At 42.9% G+C, this 18,306-nt stretch overlaps 1 protein-coding gene and 1 pseudogene across 1 annotated transcript; one reads left to right on the top strand and one right to left on the bottom strand.

The window, feature by feature from the left end:
• Positions 1 to 1,659: 1,659 nt before the first annotated feature.
• Positions 1,660 to 8,260, bottom strand: LOC133737332 (SNF1-related protein kinase regulatory subunit gamma-1-like; annotated as a pseudogene).
• A 6,286-nt stretch (positions 8,261 to 14,546) lies between these two features.
• LOC133737331 (uncharacterized) lies at positions 14,547 to 18,033 on the top strand. The gene is made up of 3 exons (XM_062164910.1): positions 14,547 to 15,033; positions 15,259 to 16,403; positions 18,016 to 18,033. The coding sequence occupies exons 1-3, from the start codon at positions 14,547 to 14,549 to the stop codon at positions 18,031 to 18,033; spliced, it is 1,650 nt and encodes a 549-aa protein (XP_062020894.1).
• Positions 18,034 to 18,306: the final 273 nt, after the last annotated feature.

Here is an 18,306-nt window from a genome sequence, read left to right as displayed (position 1 = left end):
CTCCTTAATTAATCCTCATTTTAGTGGTTCTCATTTGAAGGGCTCCCATGAAACTATAGGAATTCTTGTTTGACTACTCGGTGTGTTAAACACCATCACTTGACTGTGCTAAAGTTAATAGTGATGGAAGCTTCGCTTGGTTTTAGTGATGGAGTTTTGCTTTGATTTTAAGATTGGTCGTGAAAATGGAGAACGCCTGTCCTCGAGTCTGCAGGTAGTGATTGATCAATCACAAAGGGTGTGGTCTCTGACCTTATGATAAGACAACTCACTTTGTGAAAAGCTATGGTACAGCCTTAAACCATGTATAGTATAAGTGTAAACAGCCTTTGCAAAAAAAAAAAAAAAAAAATCTGACAGGTAGTTTCTTTAAATTTTTCCTTCTAGAACTTCTTATCCTCGAATTTCATTTTTCCAGAATTAGTGAGTTGCTCGGCAGTTTATAATAATGCCATGCATTTGGTTGCTTGGTTCCATTCACCTAATCACTTCTGACTTCTGATTAAAGAATTTGAGGCCACCCAACCTTAAATATATTCATCTATCTCATCTCTGATATTAAATTCAACCATAAGTGACCGCAAATTTCTTGTTCACCTGTTGATCGAGTGAACACCACCATTTGAATGCTTCTAATTATGCAATGAAGTATGAGGTTGCAGACTAATAATATATATATTGACCCCAAGGCTAATCTCCATCAATGATGTGAACTCTTCATTTCAGTTAATAAAGACATTGTTATCTTAGAAATTTAACCGTTTCTTTTTCTCGTCCAACCCTGAGAAAGAAGATTGGAACAACTGTTCTAAACCCGACCACAACCCTTTTTGGAGGATTATAACGGTTAAACTTGGCTACTTGAGAATGAGAAACCTAGCTTCCTCTTTCATCAGGAGCAGTAAGAACCTCTATTTTATTTTTATTTTTTATCAGGAGAATGTGATTCTTTATAAGATAATATCCTTTAACTAGATTATGTTATCACTGTGATCTATTGATTATTGATCAAATGAATTCTGACTTGAACATAATAGTATTGTTCTTGAACAATGAAGTGGAATATATGGGACTTGTAATTCTAAGAGCAAGTTCACCCGTTAGGTCACCAGGTCACCAACTATTCACTGATTTTTAATGTTTATTTCCACTCTCTGGCTACCGGCACAGTTTCCAATAAGACCTGGGTCACCAGGTCAGCTTGCAGGTCACCAGAGTGACCCAGGGCACGAAATACACTGTGTCTGTGACCCACAGAGTGAGAATACACATAAAAAATAGTGAATAGTAGGTGACTTGGTGACCCACGGGTGGACTTGCTCTAATGATTATACCTGGTCTGGAGCTCATTTTTCTTATTCACCTGACAAAATGAGTAATCCAATGGAAAGAAAAATAATATTAAACGGAAAGCAAACACAAGATATTTGGAAAGAAAAATAATATTAAACGGAAAGCAAACACAAGATATTGAGATATAATGTTACTGATCTGGATGTCGAAGCATCACGCCCATCAAGGAATCTACAGTACAACCTAAAACCACACAATCAGCTTAGTGGAAAGGTCCAAAAGATAACCAAATAATACATATAGGAGGAAGGCTTTTAGCAGATTTATGGTCCGCTTTCGATGACAAGTTTATAGAGATAATCGATATTAATAATTATCACAGACTATGGTTACATTATGGAGCACGGAGCACCCACTTTGCTCCAAAGCTGATTCAAAGAAAGCCGCCACCATGAATACTTAAATCGATGCATGGTGGAGCGAAGTGGACGATCATGTCTCTCAATGTGAGCAAACCTAGTGGCCGATGTGAATCATCAACCAAAAAGCTGAAGCTGCTTTTAGTGTCTGACATATTTCTCGTGACTTGCATCAGGGTATGGGTTCTCTTGTTGGTGACTGGTGAGTCCATTCTTGGTGAGAATCCATTCTTAAGACGGAGAAATCCTGCTGATAGGAGAGCCCCGAGGTCTCGTTCGATGGTTGTATTGGAGCCTGTTTTATTAGTCTCCATGTGAATGAACTCCTCCACAGTCAGAGTACTGCAGCTGTATTATTAAAGCATCAGGATTAAACATGCACTATTGTATGATCATCTTCTTTTCTCTACAAATACTTTACTTAATCAATGGAAGTGTTGAACAGTAATGCCTAAACAGATGAATCTACATTAACAACCTAAAAAACAAGTGAAATCTGCAATTTGTACATTACACACTAAATATAGACAGACTGACAAGATGTTTGTTATTAAAACTCAGATTAACGATTCATGTGATGGGAATGCATTTAAGGATTTGTTACGTAAAATACTTAATTTGTTTTTAACCTAACTGAAGAGAAAGAGGGGAGCAAACGAAGATGTGAGGACTTGGTTTGTTGATTAATTGAATAGTCCATATAAAATATCAAGTAAATTAGTAGGATTCTAGTTTTTGGTTACAAATGTAGGATACTTCTTAAACTGCCCCTCAACGTTTTAGACAAAATTCAGCATTAACTCCAATAGACAGAGCCCAACAAGATGTTGGGCTATTGCAACCTATTGCAACCTAACTCACCAATCATATGCTATGAGCCGAAAAATCCCAAACTCAACCCAACATTCCTTAGCCACAGCCCTCAACTCCTCACCATTTCTACAGAGACCCAAACAGAGCTATAGTTGGGGACATTGACATCCGCCACCTTCCCTCTCCAATCTCCGTTTCTTTAATTAGAAGCAAAAACCCCATGATCTTCACCAGTAAGTAAACAAGCTTTTAAAAAATAGGAGACTATGGATGTTACTTACTTTATACTGCAAAAAATATTATCTTTTTCCAAGAGAAGTAGATGTCGCTGTTCCTTATGCTACCAATAAGCCTTTGATTCTCTCTAGTGGTGACAGTAACTACACCACTTCGGTTTTTCCATAGAGCATGAAGAGCTTCTGGTATGATTTGGTCTTCATATACATGCACAACATGATCTTAATTCATTACCAATCCTGAATGACAGCATGGGTACGTGTAGATGCAATTCAAACTAATTGAGAAATTAATTATTTCATTGTGAAGTATATATCTATAGCTTGATTCTTGATCCAGAAAAGAAAAAAAGAAAAAAAAAACAATTTAGGCATTATTATTTAGCTTCGCATACCGGACGTTTGATACAAGTTTGTCAGCAATGCTATCAAACCAGTCTAAACCACTTGATTGAAGCAGCAAATGGATTACTCCATGCTATGCAAAGCACACAAGAAAAAAAAATTAAAAAATCAAAAGAATTTCGTCATTACTTAGTTTAGCTTCAAAGATCATCTCACTTTGTTATAACTTGATACAAAATTTCTTGGTACCATTTATCGAGTGGAGCTTAGTGGTAGCTGTGAAATAAATCCAGTCAACTGAGAATTGGTTCGCTCCATAAAAGGCACAATGTGCAGCCGGTGCTTTGAAAGCAGCAACAGAACATGGAATAAGTGCACAGGAAAATACGAGTCCCATAGAAAAGACTTGGCTAGCTCACCAATCTATCATAATTCAAATAGAAATTAAAGTATCATGATAATATATATATATATAGGCCCGTTCCAAAGCGGACGAAAGTGCGGACGGCGACGCAGCAGCGGCGTTCCAGGCTGCGACGGCGGCTCGGGGCTTGGCGGACGGGGGCCGGAGGCATCCTGAACGGTTCTGGGCAGCGTTCGAGGTCGGGGTTGCAGGTTTCTGGGCAGCGACCTCACCTGCAACTGCAGGTTTCTCGGCAGCGCTGCAACCACGTCGCTGGCGACTCCACCGACTGCAGACTGGTCCGTCCGACCCCTGGCATCAGTCCGGCAAGCCCTGCCGCTCCGTCGAGCCCCGAGCCGAGCTGCAGCGTCGACGTCCGCACTTTAACAACAGTGCGGACGTCCTCTTTAGAACCGCTTCGAATATATATATATATATATATATATATATATATATATATATGGATTTTTCTCAGGTAAGGATGTCCTTAGTTTTTCTTATGGAACGGATTTACTGTTTTCACCCACTTTCCGATCACATTTTCACATCTTAACCGTTCAGTTTTTAGGTCTTAATGTATGGATCACCTCTGCAAAATTTCAGCCAATTTGGTGATCGTTAAGGCGTCCAAAACTGCAATTTACATGAACGAACCGAATCTGTCGAACCGGAACCGTTCGTTTACATTGTTGTAATTTGCAGTTTTGGATGTCTTAATGATCACCAATTTGGCTGAAATTTTGCAGAGGTGATCTATACATTAGGACCTAAAAACTGAACGGTTAAGATGTGAAAATTTGATCGGAAAGTGGGTGAAAACCGGAAATCCGTACCTAATAAAAACTAAGGACGTCCTTAGTGTAGCCGGACTGTATATATATATATTCTTTTTTACACGAACAGACCGAATCTGTCGAACTGGAACCGTCCTTATTTATAATGGTAAATTGTAGTTTTGGATGCCTTAACGATCATCAAATTTGCTGAAAATTTGCAGAAGTGATCTATACATTAGGACCTAAAAACTGAACGGTTGAGATGTGAAAATATGATCGAAAAGTTTGTCTAATGCCTTATCCCTAGAAAAGACCAAAAAAAGGGATCCCTCACTAAAAAGGCCCTATATATATATATATATATATATATATATCTGTGTGTGTGTGTGTGTATTGTCTAATGCCTTATCCCTAGAAAAGACCAAAAAAAAGGGATCCCTCACTAAAAGGGCCCTATATATATATATATATGTGTGTGTGTGTGTAAACCGATTTCTATCTTACTAGCAGTATTTTCATGTTATTGTTAGTTACAAAGAAGAAAAGGAAAAAGGCTCATTGGTATACTAATTATTTCATGTCCTTTTAATACCTAATACTCCTGCTGAACCTACAACCTACTGGTTTTTCAAACAATCAGTGGTGGTCAAATATTATTCGCCCCAAGCGCAAAATGCATTGGTACACCAAGTTATTAACAACAATTAAAAGAAAAATTGTTAGTTAAAAAAATCTGAACTCCAATTTTCTGCTCTGCAACTTCATTTACAGTTACCATATTGGTCATTACAGTGTTATGCATTCCCACAAGGGAGTACAAAAATAGTCTATAGGGGAGCGCTAATACTAATCATCATAGCAAACAAAAGAAATAAAGATATATATAAAACCTTAGTTTGGCCAATTTGAGGATGTTGTTTAAGCATGGCCCAAAAACCATAGTTGCCAACCTCTTCCTTCCCAGTGTCTCTGCTGCGGTTTTCTTCTTTTTCACATTCCTCAAAATGATATTTTTATCAGAACAACTCGGCATTCCATAACTGCTCATTTGGGGTTGTGCATTTATGCAGGAAATGAAATAGCATACCTCAAGACACCAGAGAAGCATGGTTGCTAAATCAATGAAACGGATAAAGGGGATCCTGAAAATCCTCCTGAAGCGGAATCCGCAATGGGTGCACCACACACATTCTTGTCATACAACAAATGTATGGCATCTCTTACACTATCCCCAGTTTTCAATGCCAATACTTGCCATACATTAAAAACAGAACCATTTTCAAAATGGGGTGTTCAAATCAGACCCAATTTATTACAAATAAAAGTAACAAAAAGAAAAGAGAAAATTAGCTTTAAACCCAATTTTACAATGATTTATTAGGTTAAACCCAATCACTTTTTCTTTTCAATCTACACCCAAACCACATCATGAAACATTCCTTACTGAGTAGATTGTTCATACAATTTTCATCCACTTTTGTGTTCCTATTGTACCCTTTAGTAGTTTGTAAAAAGTCATATGGAAAGAATTAATTATATGGCTTAATTCGTGCATGGTTTGATTTCAAATTTTTTCAAAACTTTTATATAGCACCATGATTTCAAACTATAGAGATACTAATTCATGTTCCTGAAGGTCCAGAAGAAAGAAGTAAGAAAGAACTTCAAATTATTGTTGTGAACTTGTGTATGACCTATGCGTTCGTGACCATATTCTTTTTTTAATTTTTGGTTTTCAAAAGTGTGGCATCTACTAATAAGGTATGTTATTTATTAGATTTAATTTTTTCAAATCTTTTATTTTTTCATCATTCTGCCCAGAATCTTATGGTAAAGTATCTTGTTCTAAGTTTGAACTTTTCCTTTTGTATATTGTCATATTAATTTGATGATTGTTCATTCCCAATTGTTACCTAATAGATAGGCATATGCATATAGGGATAAGTTAGAGATTCAACCTAAGAAATATGCTCAAATCGCAAGGATATATAGATCGAATACCTAAGAAAGAGGTGGATGTGAAAAATGATTCTAATAAATAGGTTAATATGAAATTCTTAGAAATGAGGTTAGCTAAGCATACGTGTCTAATCCTTAGGTTGTAATTAGAAAGAAAAAAAAATCTATTATCTAGGTTAAAAACTTAAACCTCTACCTTTAAGTCAAGTTGCAAGTAAATGCATGGATGAAAAACATAAATCTAGAGTTCTGTTGCAAAACACAACAGATAAGAACAACTAATACTAATTAGTTGAGTTTCATAACACAAAATCTACCTTTAAAATAGAAAGTTTAAATTACCAAAAAGTAAATTCTACATTCATTTAAGTCTATAAAACATTTTAATTAAAAAAAATGTGTAAAGAAAAGCTCCATAATTCTAGCCATAATGATGAGTAGAAGGAAAATTGCTGGAATAATGGGACCAATCAAAAAAATCTACAATTAAGGTTTTTAAAATCTACAATTAAGGTGTTTAAAGAGGGCGTTAATCTTGTTAGTTGACTTATGTTTATCAGATTTAAATAGTGGCAATATGTGTAATTTTCATAAAAAAAAGAAAGGCAATATTTTATCCTAGTTGGCATAATTGGGTGTAGATTGAAAAAAAATAATAGGTGGCTTTTTTCCACTAGATTTTATAAGAATTGGGTCTATAATGAATTTCCCCAAAAGAAAAAGGAAATAGGAAATTGAGCAATGTTATATTACCAGGTGAATTTTTAATGTCGGGGATAGCACTGATGGGGACGCGATTAAGAAATCGTTGGAGAGCGGTGCGAATCAGTTTGTTGGGTGCTCTCTTTCTTTTTCACCAACCCAATTTATGGGCTTTCTGCTATATATATCCTGTATTTGCTTCAAACTGATCTTCCTCCTTTCTCTGAGACTTTCTTTGAGACTGTAAACCAACTGTTCCAACCCTCTATGATCTCCTTCATGAAGTGTCACGGGCAAGGTTTTAAATATCAGTATCTTCATATCTATCAGAACTTTGAAAAAGGGAGATATTGGAAATATCTAGGATATAAGAGAAAATATATCGTTTTTGAAATAGTCAATTTATTAGTATAACATATAAATACATATGAATGTCAACTTCATCTACATCCAAAAAGAGACTCTAGATGGTTGAAAAGCCGCTCGCTGGTTTATGAAAATACAATAATCAGACCAAGACATATGAGCCATATAGTACGAATTGCAGTGATGAACATGATAGTTATAGATCTTTATAGAGCTAACGACTGTTTCCTCTATAAGGGGATAATAAGGATGAATCCAATTGGATGACTGATCATATACTTCTCCATATTGATTATATATATAAGCGTCATAGCCAAATTGATTGTTGTCTTCTTGAGATTCATTTGAGATCCCACTGCACTCTGTGCCTAAACTGATAGAGTCAAAACTTAAGGCAATTGAAGAAACATCAGATGGGGTACTTTGATCATCAATTGCACCTCTAGTCCTCCTCCCATATCGGGTTTTCTCTTGAGCACCATGACTAGCTGTTCTCACTTCGTGGTCTTCATCTTGGGTGGTATGATCAAAATTACCTTCACATGTAAATTGGTTTAATCCTCCACCCACAGAAGATTGTCCATATTCATATCTTTCACCTCCACCACCTGTTCCGCTTCCACCCTCTCCACCATCATCAGAACTATCTGGAGTTGCTGTACCACCCCACGCATCATCACTATCTAAATTATCTCTTGGGTTTTTAACAACTTCTTTAGATAAGACCCTCTCTACATTGATTCCAGCATTAGTTGCAATTTTTATAACTTGTGGAAGAGGTCTTCCAGCTTCATCATCGAGGTGTGCAGGCATAATACAATCATGAAGTGGATCAATGCCATTTATAGTTCAACTACAGACTACACAGTAGCTTCATTATTCCTCACTTTTTCAAGATGCATAGTCAATACTATATACTCTGTACCCTGTTCTCATCTTGCCATCCATATATGGTTCCTTCTGCAAAGTCACTTGGCCTCATTTGAATAATTGAACCTTTATCTTCTTTCTATTATTTAACTACAGAGTACAGAGTTACAGACTACATATAGAGTTACAGACACAGTCACATACTACACAGTACCAAATCTCTCCTCACACAGATTTGCATTTAGAGAATTACTTCTCACCCAGAATCGCCTTGAGGATATTTCTCCGCACCCGCCTTGAGGGGATTTTCTCCTCACCTAGATTCGCCTTGAGGGGATTTCTCCTCACCCATATTTGCCTTGAGGAGATCTCTCTTCACACAGATTTGCATTTAGAGAATTACTGAGTTTTTTCTATTTTTTTTTCCAGCAGATTTTACAAATATTTCTTCACTTTATCGGGGATATATCTCAAATATCTAATATATCGGGGATATTTGACGATGTCGGATAAATTTCATAGAAACGATAGAAGATAAGATATTAACCCCCTAAGATATATCGGTTAGTCGAAAAAGAGAGATATCGGGGGTGTTTGAGCCCAAAAGTAATTTTGGCAAGATCCTTTAGTGGATTCAGCACAGCGGGCCGATACCTGCGGCCCAAAAATAAGCCTATTCGGGTTTGGGTTACAGCTTCACCCATTCCGTGATCCATAAGGAAAACGAAACCTTATTGGAGTCGGGTAGCGAGGATTGAATAGGAAACTTCAACCAATAATCCTTCTGTGGCAAGGAGCAGTCGAAACCCTAGGTATATATATCAGGTTTCAAGGACGAATTAAGGACCTCTCTCATATCAATCAATCCTAGCGATTACAAAGCCTCCCCGGAGCAAACCTTCAACCTCGTTAAAACCCGGTGACCGCCCGCCAGTCCTAGTCTCTCTAAGAGCCGACTGTCAGCATCACCAGATCAACCCGGCGACCGTACTTCCAGTCCCAGTCTCCCCAGGAGCCGACTGCGAGCGCAACCGCCACTGTTACTACCAGCGAAGCAAGGGTAACGCCCTCGCAACCCAGCGAAGCTAAAGTCACGCTTTAGCGCAACCCGTGCTTTCTCCAAACTTCCCAGTGATTGCTCTGCTTAGTCTACAACACTAAGTATCGATTCGGTGACGCGAAGAGATCACACCCAAAGTCCTTATCCGTAAGGCAGAAAGTCCTTTCCCGGAAGGCTAGAGAAGAACCTTGTGGCGAGGTTGGTGCTCTCCTCGTCCACAACGCTTGAAGAAGAAGTCAGGTCAAGGGACTACCCCGACGACTGTACCCCACGGTACTGGCACGCCTGCGCACACGCTCAAAAGAGACAGTTTGCAAGCCAACTGGTTTTTGCGCCAAACATTTTGGCACGCCCAGTGGGACCAACTAGTGTCTTTTCGTGAACGTTAGCCATTGGGAAGTCAAGCGAAAACCCTTACCAAAAGGGCTACGCTAACTGCTCAAAGCATGAGACCTCCAGTTACACACCGCATCCTCGTGCGGAGTGTCGTGGTCTTTCTGAAGAACAAGTCATTCAACGATTCTCTCTCCATTCCGAATCCTCCAATATGTCAACGGAACAAGGAGAGAATCACCAGACCGCTGCTGAGGGTCAAACTACTACTGCTACTTAGGCCAATGAGCCTGTCACTTCCACTATCTCCAACACAGTGGGGAGTAGAGGAATAGAGGCTTTCGTTGCAAAGCCTATTCCAGAGGGAGCAACAACCGAGGTCGCGCTCGCGATCATGAGGGAAAACGTCGAAAATCATAGCAAGTGGATCGCCGCTGATTTTGAAAGGGAAAACGCGAGGACAAATAAGATTATACGTGAGATACACGAACGTCTTTCCCGACAGTCAGTGGAGACTACAGAACAAATCTCACAAACAGAGAAGGCGTTAAGGGCTCATGCTACAAGTATTGCAGAGAACCAGAACCGGAGCCACCAAGGATTGATAGAGATTATTGAGAACCATACGAAGCAGGCAGCGTCTGATATGGCAAGTCTTCGTAAAGATGGAGAGAATCTCGCAACTGAGGTGGCCATGCAAAGAGCCGAGTTGAACCAAGCTAGAGAAGTGTTGAACAAGACGTTAGGTGATCCTAACGTTATCCTGGGTTCCCTTGGCCAACCATCTGGTTCAGGCAAGTACGTGCCGCCGAATCAGCGAGAGAAAGTTAGCAGCAACACCACTGCACCTCCCACAACAGCTGCTGCTACGCCACAGAAAAATAAAGAACAAGCGCTGGTTATTGGCGGTAGCAAAGAAAAGGCTACTTCGTCAGGCGGGCAGACCACCAGACAGAGGCAGCAGACATCGAAAGGTGGCACAGCTCCGTCCGACTCCACCGTGTTCGTTCAGTACGACAGCGACGGGGCGGAAAACATATATCAAGAGCTGCCAGGAGGTTATTACGGGATTGACCAAGCTGGTAATCCTGTCAAGATAACAGCTTTGACAAAAGAGATGCCTATGCCGGCAGTGACTTTTCAACAGCCCGCTATAACCCGCGTTGTCCAGATGGGAGAAGAGGCAGCAATTGTGAACCAAGCAACACCCATACAGGCTGCTCGCCACACTATAGCAATACATCCCCCTCCTCTAGGCCCGGAATATGTTAGACGAGACGAGGTCGAGGAGATGATCAGGCTGGCTAACCTGAGAGCCCAAATGGATGGGGTCTATGAGGGACCTTTCCCGCCGCATATAATGCTCGCGCCATTTCCCAGGGGATATAAAAACATCATATTTTCTACTTTTTCAGGGGAAGACACCGAGAATGCAATCACTCATCTGGCCAGGTTCAAAGTGCAATGCGGCCAGTACCAGAATGATGACATCCTCAAGTGCAGGATCTTTGGCACTTCGCTTTCGGGAGCGGCCTTCAGGTGGTTTTCCAAACTCCGACCAGGAACAGTGGCAGATTGGCCCGCAATGGAAAAACTCTTTCGAGAAACTTTTGGAGCCATTGAGCCTGAAGTTGATTTGGCTTCTCTCACCCAAATGGCTCAGCAGCCTACTGAATCCGTCGTTGCATACCTTCAACGCTTCCAGATTCAGAAGGCCAAACTGAATGTGATCCTGCCAGAGAAAGAGTTGATCAAGTTGGCGATCAAGGGTTTAGAGCCTCGACAGCGAAAGAAGCAGCATGGCAGCATGATCCAGTCAATGGGAGAACTCATCACAGAGGTGGGCAGCTTCGAGCATCTCCTTAGAGAAACTGATGCAAGGAAGAATGCCTCCAAGGGGACATATGTACCAGGAAAACATCGCACTGTAGCGGCCCTGAGCTACCAACCGGCTACTTATGACCCCTACTATCACCACCACAGTGAAGAGTTGAGTCAAGACGATGATGAAGAGGAGGATAATGACATCGCTGCTTATGAGCTGACAGGGAGAAAGAATCCAGCCTTGAAACAGTTGAAAATTTCCAAAGAACCTGTCAAGCTCAAATCAATGGCCTTCACCAAACCGGAATTCGCGGCATATACATATGATGCCAATAAGGCACATGAAATCCTAGATGAGATGATCAACGCGAAGATGGTAAAGACCGACTTTGGACCGTTTCCTCGTCCAGACCAGCTAAAAGGGAAGAAGTACTGCAAATTTCACAATCTGTGGAATCATAATACAGCAGACTGTGTGAAACTCAAAGACCAGATTCAGGTATGGCTTAACAATGGTAGTTTGCAGGTAGAGGCTCCAGTAACAGCAGCAGCGCTCGTAGACCTGAACCCTTTTCCTGACACTGGGGTCAACATGGTCGACGTGAACTGGACTAAGCAGAGTTGGAGGAAACCAACCCTGGATTTGAATGAAAAGGCGAAAGGAGACCAACCTGACAAGGATGAGCCTCCTGCAAAGAAGAAGTTTGAGCCAGTGGGTAAAGCCTCATCTGTGGTCTTATGCTCGTGATGCAAGGAAGAGTGTGGCATTCAGGTGTCACGCGAAGAGGGCGAGCAGACATTTCGTTTTGGTTCTCTCCCACCCATCAAATGGTCATCACCATCACAGAACTATCAACCTTCCAGTCCAAGAAAACACGAGAAACTGGAATCACCACCATCCCCAAAGGATTCCAATCTCTTCCAGAGGTTGAGAGCGGCCGCGGTTGATCAGAAATCAGAAGAGAAGGCCATAATCAAGCGCAAAGACATCTTGACCAAGCCCTACATACCTCCTGCTTCTGCCGCCACGATTAAGGAAGGTAAGTGGTACACAAGAGAAAAGGGGAAGGCAGTGGAAATAAGTCCTTCCAAGAAGAGAAAACTGCAGCGCAGATTTGGAGAAGCCAAACGCGCGCTACAGGCTCTGGACCAGGGTCTGATTAAACCTTCGCAGCTGGTCAAATCACCTGAACAGTATCAGAAAGAGATGGAGATATTAGCTGCTAAGCCATTAATAACTCCTCGCAGCTTCCAGAAGCAAGTGAGCTCAGCAAAAGGGGCATCTAAGCCCAGTGTTTTTTGCAGAATTACAGACGAGAGGAGACCTCCGCCAGCTCGAAAGGAGAGTTCGCCGACTAGGCGACCGCATGTCAGGCGCAAGTTGTTTCGCGACGACTCAGAGGCCAAATCCTCAGTTTTTGAGAGACTGGGGGGCAAGGACAGAGTTGCCAATACGCTACAGTGGAAACCTAAAAAGGTCCAGAGTGTCGTTGTTACCCCTGAGGTGACTGCAACAAGCGACCCAAAGTCCAACTCGCCTGAGCGAGCCACTGGGATACCAGGGCATGAGCAATGTGAGGTAAAAGGCCTTACGGAGGAATCATTAGTAGAGCGGCTGGCTAAGCAATTCAATACTGACATACCTGTCAAAGAACCCAAGCTGAACCTGCAAGAGGACATGGATGAAACGGTTGTGACCGATACATCTTGCAACATGGTTTACGTACTCCCCGCGAGGTATGCACTACCAGTCGCCGCGCAGGATTGTGTAGAAACTAAGGAAAATAGCGCCCAACCTTTGCAGATTACATCAGCGATCACAACACCTGTAGAGGAGGCTGTCTTTCTTGAAACAGAAGATGCTAACAGCAAAGAGTTCTTCATGAGCTTCACCAGGCCTACACCCGCTATGGTTCAACACATGCGACCTTTGTACATCACAGCGGAGATTGGCGGCACCAAAGTTAGCAAGATTATGGTTGATACCGGAGCTGCTGTGAACGTCATCACTACCAGGACCATGCATTTGCTCGGGATCAAGAAAGAGAAAATCCAGTCTACATCCCTTACACTCAAGAACTTCGCAGGGACTGTGACGAAGACCTTGGGATTACTTTTCTTGCGTATCAAGGTTGGTCCTGCAGAGGGTGTTTATGCTTTCTTTGTAACTGACTGTTATGCAGCCTATAGCGCTATTCTGGGCAGGGATTGGATCCACCGGAGTTATTGTGTTCCATCAACTCTCCATCAGGAACTCATTATGTGGAACAGAGAGACGGATAAGGCTGAGGTGATCAAAGCTGACCCTCGTCCATTTCCAGTTTCCGCGAATTATGTAGATGTCAGGTACTACTTGGAGCCTATTACTCCATTGCAAGTCAGTGGCATCGATAACAAGGGCCGCCCCACAGGGGTGACGGCCTCTGATTTGGCACAGTGGGGGCTCACGCTCGTAAAGGAAGGCTTGGACAGGCCTGGCCACGCTGTGCCCAAACCATTAAACGAATAATGGATTACGACCTTCCAGAGGAAGGGATAGAGGCCCTCCACTCGCTGTATGAAAGATTATCTTCGTACTTAGTGGAGAAAGAGGCCTATGATCGAGTCGCAACCTTAGAAACCGTCAATGAAGAGTTCTCTGATCAGGAACAGGAAGAGGAGGTAGAAATTCAGCTCGCTCCGGCAGTGCTGGACGACACACCCCCTAAGGTCAGAGACCCTACTGAAAAGGTCAATCTTGGAACGACAGAAGAGCCTATGGAAGTGGCTATCAGTGCTTACTTGGAGCCTAGCGAAAAACAGAGGCTTATTGAGTTGTTACTGGAATTCAAAGACTGCTTTGCAGAGAAATATGAAGATATGCCCGGCCTGTCATCGGATTTGGTTTGCCATCAGCTACCAACACTCCCTGACAAGAGGCCTGTGAAACAAGAACCGCGAAGAATGAATGCAGAAACCCAAGTCCTTGTCAAAGAGGAAGTTGAGAAAATGCATAAATCAGGCATTATCAGAGTGGCCAAATACAATCAATGGCTATCTAATATAGTGCCAGTTCGCAAGAAGAATGGTAAGATGAGGGTCTGCGTGGATTACAGAGACCTCAATATCGCTACACCTAAAGATGTTTACCCCATGCCGGTAGCGGATATGTTGGTAGACGCTGTAGCAGGACATGAATTACTGTCCTTTATGGATGGCACAGCAGGGTATCACCAAATTCCGGTCGCGGAGGAGGACAGACATAAAACTGCATTCCGATGTCCTGGATTCGCGGGTGTTTTCGAGTATGTGGTTATGCCTTTTGGGCTGAAGAATGCTGGGGCAACTTATCAGCGAGCCATGAACCTGATCTTCCACGATATCCTTGGGAAAATTTTAGAGGTTTACATCGATGACGTCGTGGTTAAATCAAAAGAGAAAGGGAACCACATCATAGATCTCAGGAGAGTCTTCGAGCGAATGCGCCAACATAAGCTGAAGATGAACCCCGCCAAGTGCGTGTTAGGCGTTCAAGCGGGAGATTTCCTGGGCTTCATTGTACATCAGAGGGGAATTGAGGTCCCTGAGGATAAAGCGAGCGCGGTCATCAACGCGTCCCCTCCACAAACTAAGAAGGAGCTACAATGCCTGCTGGGTAAAATCAACTTCCTACGACGTTTTATTTCTAACTCTGCAGGTAAGATCCAGCCCTTCTCTCCATTGCTGAAGTTGCAAGGACAGAATGAGTTCGTATGGGAATCTCAGCATCAAGAGGCTTTCGACAAAATCAAGGCCTATTTAGCGAGTCCACCAGTCTTGGTTCCCCCGCGAGCTGGATTTCCGTTAAAGCTATATATTTCAGCGGCTGAAGTCTCTATAGGTAGCTTACTTGCCCAAGACGATGAAGAAGGTGTCGAGCATGCCATTTTTTACCTCAGTAGGACACTTACAGATTGTGAGACAAGGTACTCTCCTATGGAAAAGTTGTGTCTCACGTTGTACTTCTCCGCTTGCAAGTTGCGACATTACATGTTATCCTTTACTACAAGCATCATCGCTCAAACCGACCTGGTTAAGTACATGTTGTCGCGCCCTATTCTAAGGGGCCGCATTGGCAAATGGGTATTAGCTCTATCCGAATTTTCGCTACAATATGTTCCACAGAAAGCAGTGAAGGGACAAGCTATTGCAGATTTTTTGGCATACCACCCTATGTTGGATATTCCCCCAGTCAAGGAATTAGAGATAGCGATCACCACCACAACTCGACCAGATTTGGCGCACATCCCAGAGTATGCAATATGGTATCAAGCCACTGTCTCACTGCAACCCTGGGTATTATTCTTCGATGGATCAAGAACAAAAACATTAGCAGGAGTCAGAATTGTTCTGGAAAACCCAGCGGGCGATCGTTTCTCCTATTCTTTCCAATTGGAGTTTAAATGCACTAATAACCAGGCAGAGTATGAGGCCCTTATTATTGGCCTGGAAGTCTTACTGGAAATGGGGGTAAGGGACGTTCAGGTACGTTGTGACTCTCTGCTCGTGATAAATCAGCTCCAGGAGAAATACAGGTGTGTAAGCTGTTTGCTCGTGCCATATCTCACTCGTGCCATTGAGCTTTTGGATCAGTTTGATGACGTTGATTTGGAATACATACCCCGCGAGCGCAATTTTGCGGCCAATGAGCTTGCTCAATTGGCTACAGGTATTACACTGAAATATGGGGTTCGCGAGCGCATACTGAAAGTTGAGCGCCGCACGCTGCCTTCATGGCTCGCACGGCCTGACCCGCCCGACGATCCGGTCGTCGCTGTCCTAGAACCTATTGACGTCGATTGGCGAATTCCGTTGATGGCTTACCTCAAGCATCCAGATCTTACGACAGACAGGAAGGTTCGTTTTCTTGCCTTGAACTACTTCCTCAGGGGCGATGAGCTGCGACGACGCGGGGAAGATGGCATGGACTTCAGATGTGTCTATGGCAGCGAAGCAAAACGGCTAATGCGCGAGGTCCATACAGGAGTATGTGGCGCCCATCAAGCGGGCCCTAAGATGCGTTGGCTTATCAGGAGACATGGCTACTATTGGCCTGGCATTTTGAAGAATTGTATCACGTTCGCAAAAGGATGCCAAGATTGTCAGGCACATGGCCCAGTGCAGCACATCCCCAACATTCCCATGCAACCTATTATTAAGCCTTGGCCTGCGCGCGGTTGGGCATTGGACTTGATTGGGATGATTCACCCCCATTCTTCCCTTCAACACAAGTTCATCATCGTGGCCACAGACTTCTTCACCAAATGGGTCGAAGCTGCACCTTTGAAAGAGGCTTCTGGTGCCACCATTCGCCAATTCATTTTCCAGCACATCATCTGCAGGTTTGGTATCCCTGAAGTGCTCGTTTCCGACAGGGGGGCAGCGTTCATGGGCGGTGAGGTAGAGACACTTGTCAACGAGTTGGGCATCCAATTCATCCACAGCACTCCATATTATGCTCAGTCCAACGGTCAAGCGGAAGCCAGTAACAAGATTATTATCACCCTTCTCAAGAAGATGCTTGTTGAAAACCCTCGCCAGTGGCACAGCACGCTGTATGAGACATTATGGGCTTATCGCACTTCCAAGAGGAATCCCACTGCTACAACGCCCTATGCACTCATGTTTGGTCATGACGCAGTTTTACCCTTAGAACTCAACGTTCAATCCTTGCGAGTCCAAGATCAGCATCACTTGATAGGCGAAGACTATGTCCAAGCGATGTGGCAAGAACATGAGGACCTCAGCGAGCAGCGCTTAACAGCTTTGGATAATTTGGTAATGGAAAAACAGCGTGTTGCTCGCGCCTATGACAAGAGGACGCGTGGCCGTAGTTACAAAGAGGGTGACCTTGTTTGGAAGGCTGTTCTTCCCTTTGGTGAGAAGTTGACAGGTCGCGGTAAATGGACCCCGCGATGGGAAGGACCCTTTGTTGTTCACCGCATTCTGGAGCGCGGGGCCTTTCACCTCAAAGATTTGGACGGTGACATACATCGCAACCCCATCAACGGACGATTCCTGAAGAATATTACCCTAGTGTTTGGGAGTTCGAAGACCCTCCAGATTCCCCTTCTTAGACTGGGGGGCAAACATAGTCTTCGTCAGTTCCCAACATCCATTTTACTCAGGCCTTTCTTGTGGCCTTCGCATCCTGTCTTCCCTTCACCTACGAACCCTAGGGGGGCAACATCCTATATATTCAGGCCTTCACAGAGGCTGTATATTGTAGCAATACTTTTTTGTAGCACTTTATTTTCAAATTTCTTTATTTTCAAATTTCTTGACAAGATGTGTTAAGAATATACATATATGTAATGGCCTATACATGAGGCCTTATTTTATAACAGCTTCTTTTGCAATAATATTCAGAAACTTTCATTCATAAAGTGGCTTTGCGGCCAGAAGCAATACAAATCGAAACTATTACATTTGCAGGTTACAAGGCCAAAAGTGGCCCACAAATCATGAGAGTTGCTGAAATCTTGAATCTTGCGGTGACAAGGGGGCGGTGCTATGATCAAAATTTCTCTTCCTCTCCCTCTCTTCACCCACATGTCTTATCTGATCTGAGTTGCAGCTGCTCTCATTTGTACTGTAGATGGAGGGAAGGAAGTAATCCATTACCCTCCGGGATGGAGATGGTCTGCAGGAGAGCGCAACTCACAACCACATCTACCTCTAGGGGAAAAACATAAGTCAGACAGTCTGGCCCTAGAGGTAGGCTGCGAAAAAAGAACGCTCGGCCTTGAGTGGCCGCCCGCTCTTCTCCCGCCTGCTCCACGCGAGAAATCTGAGGAGAGGAATCACTCAAAATCTCTTTCCGCCGTGTTAGGAGCGCCGCGTGTTCTTCAGCCTAACTGAAACCGGAGATTCCTACCCGGATTTCCAG

The sequence above is a fragment of the Rosa rugosa genome, chromosome 3, assembly GCF_958449725.1.
Source record: "Rosa rugosa chromosome 3, drRosRugo1.1, whole genome shotgun sequence".
In the NCBI taxonomy this organism is placed as follows: domain Eukaryota; kingdom Viridiplantae; phylum Streptophyta; class Magnoliopsida; order Rosales; family Rosaceae; genus Rosa; species Rosa rugosa.
The sequence above is the reverse complement of the archived record's forward strand: the minus strand, read 5'-3'. Positions and strand labels throughout refer to the sequence as shown.

Excerpts from the sequence above, each read along its gene's own strand:
- LOC133737331 (XM_062164910.1), top strand. The coding sequence starts at position 14,547 with ATGTTGGTAGACGCTGTAGCAGGACATGAATTACTGTCCTTTATGGAT. Across the intron at positions 15,034-15,258 it reads GGAGCTACAATGCCTGCTGG|GTAGCTTACTTGCCCAAGAC; the intron begins GTAAAATCAACT and ends AAGTCTCTATAG.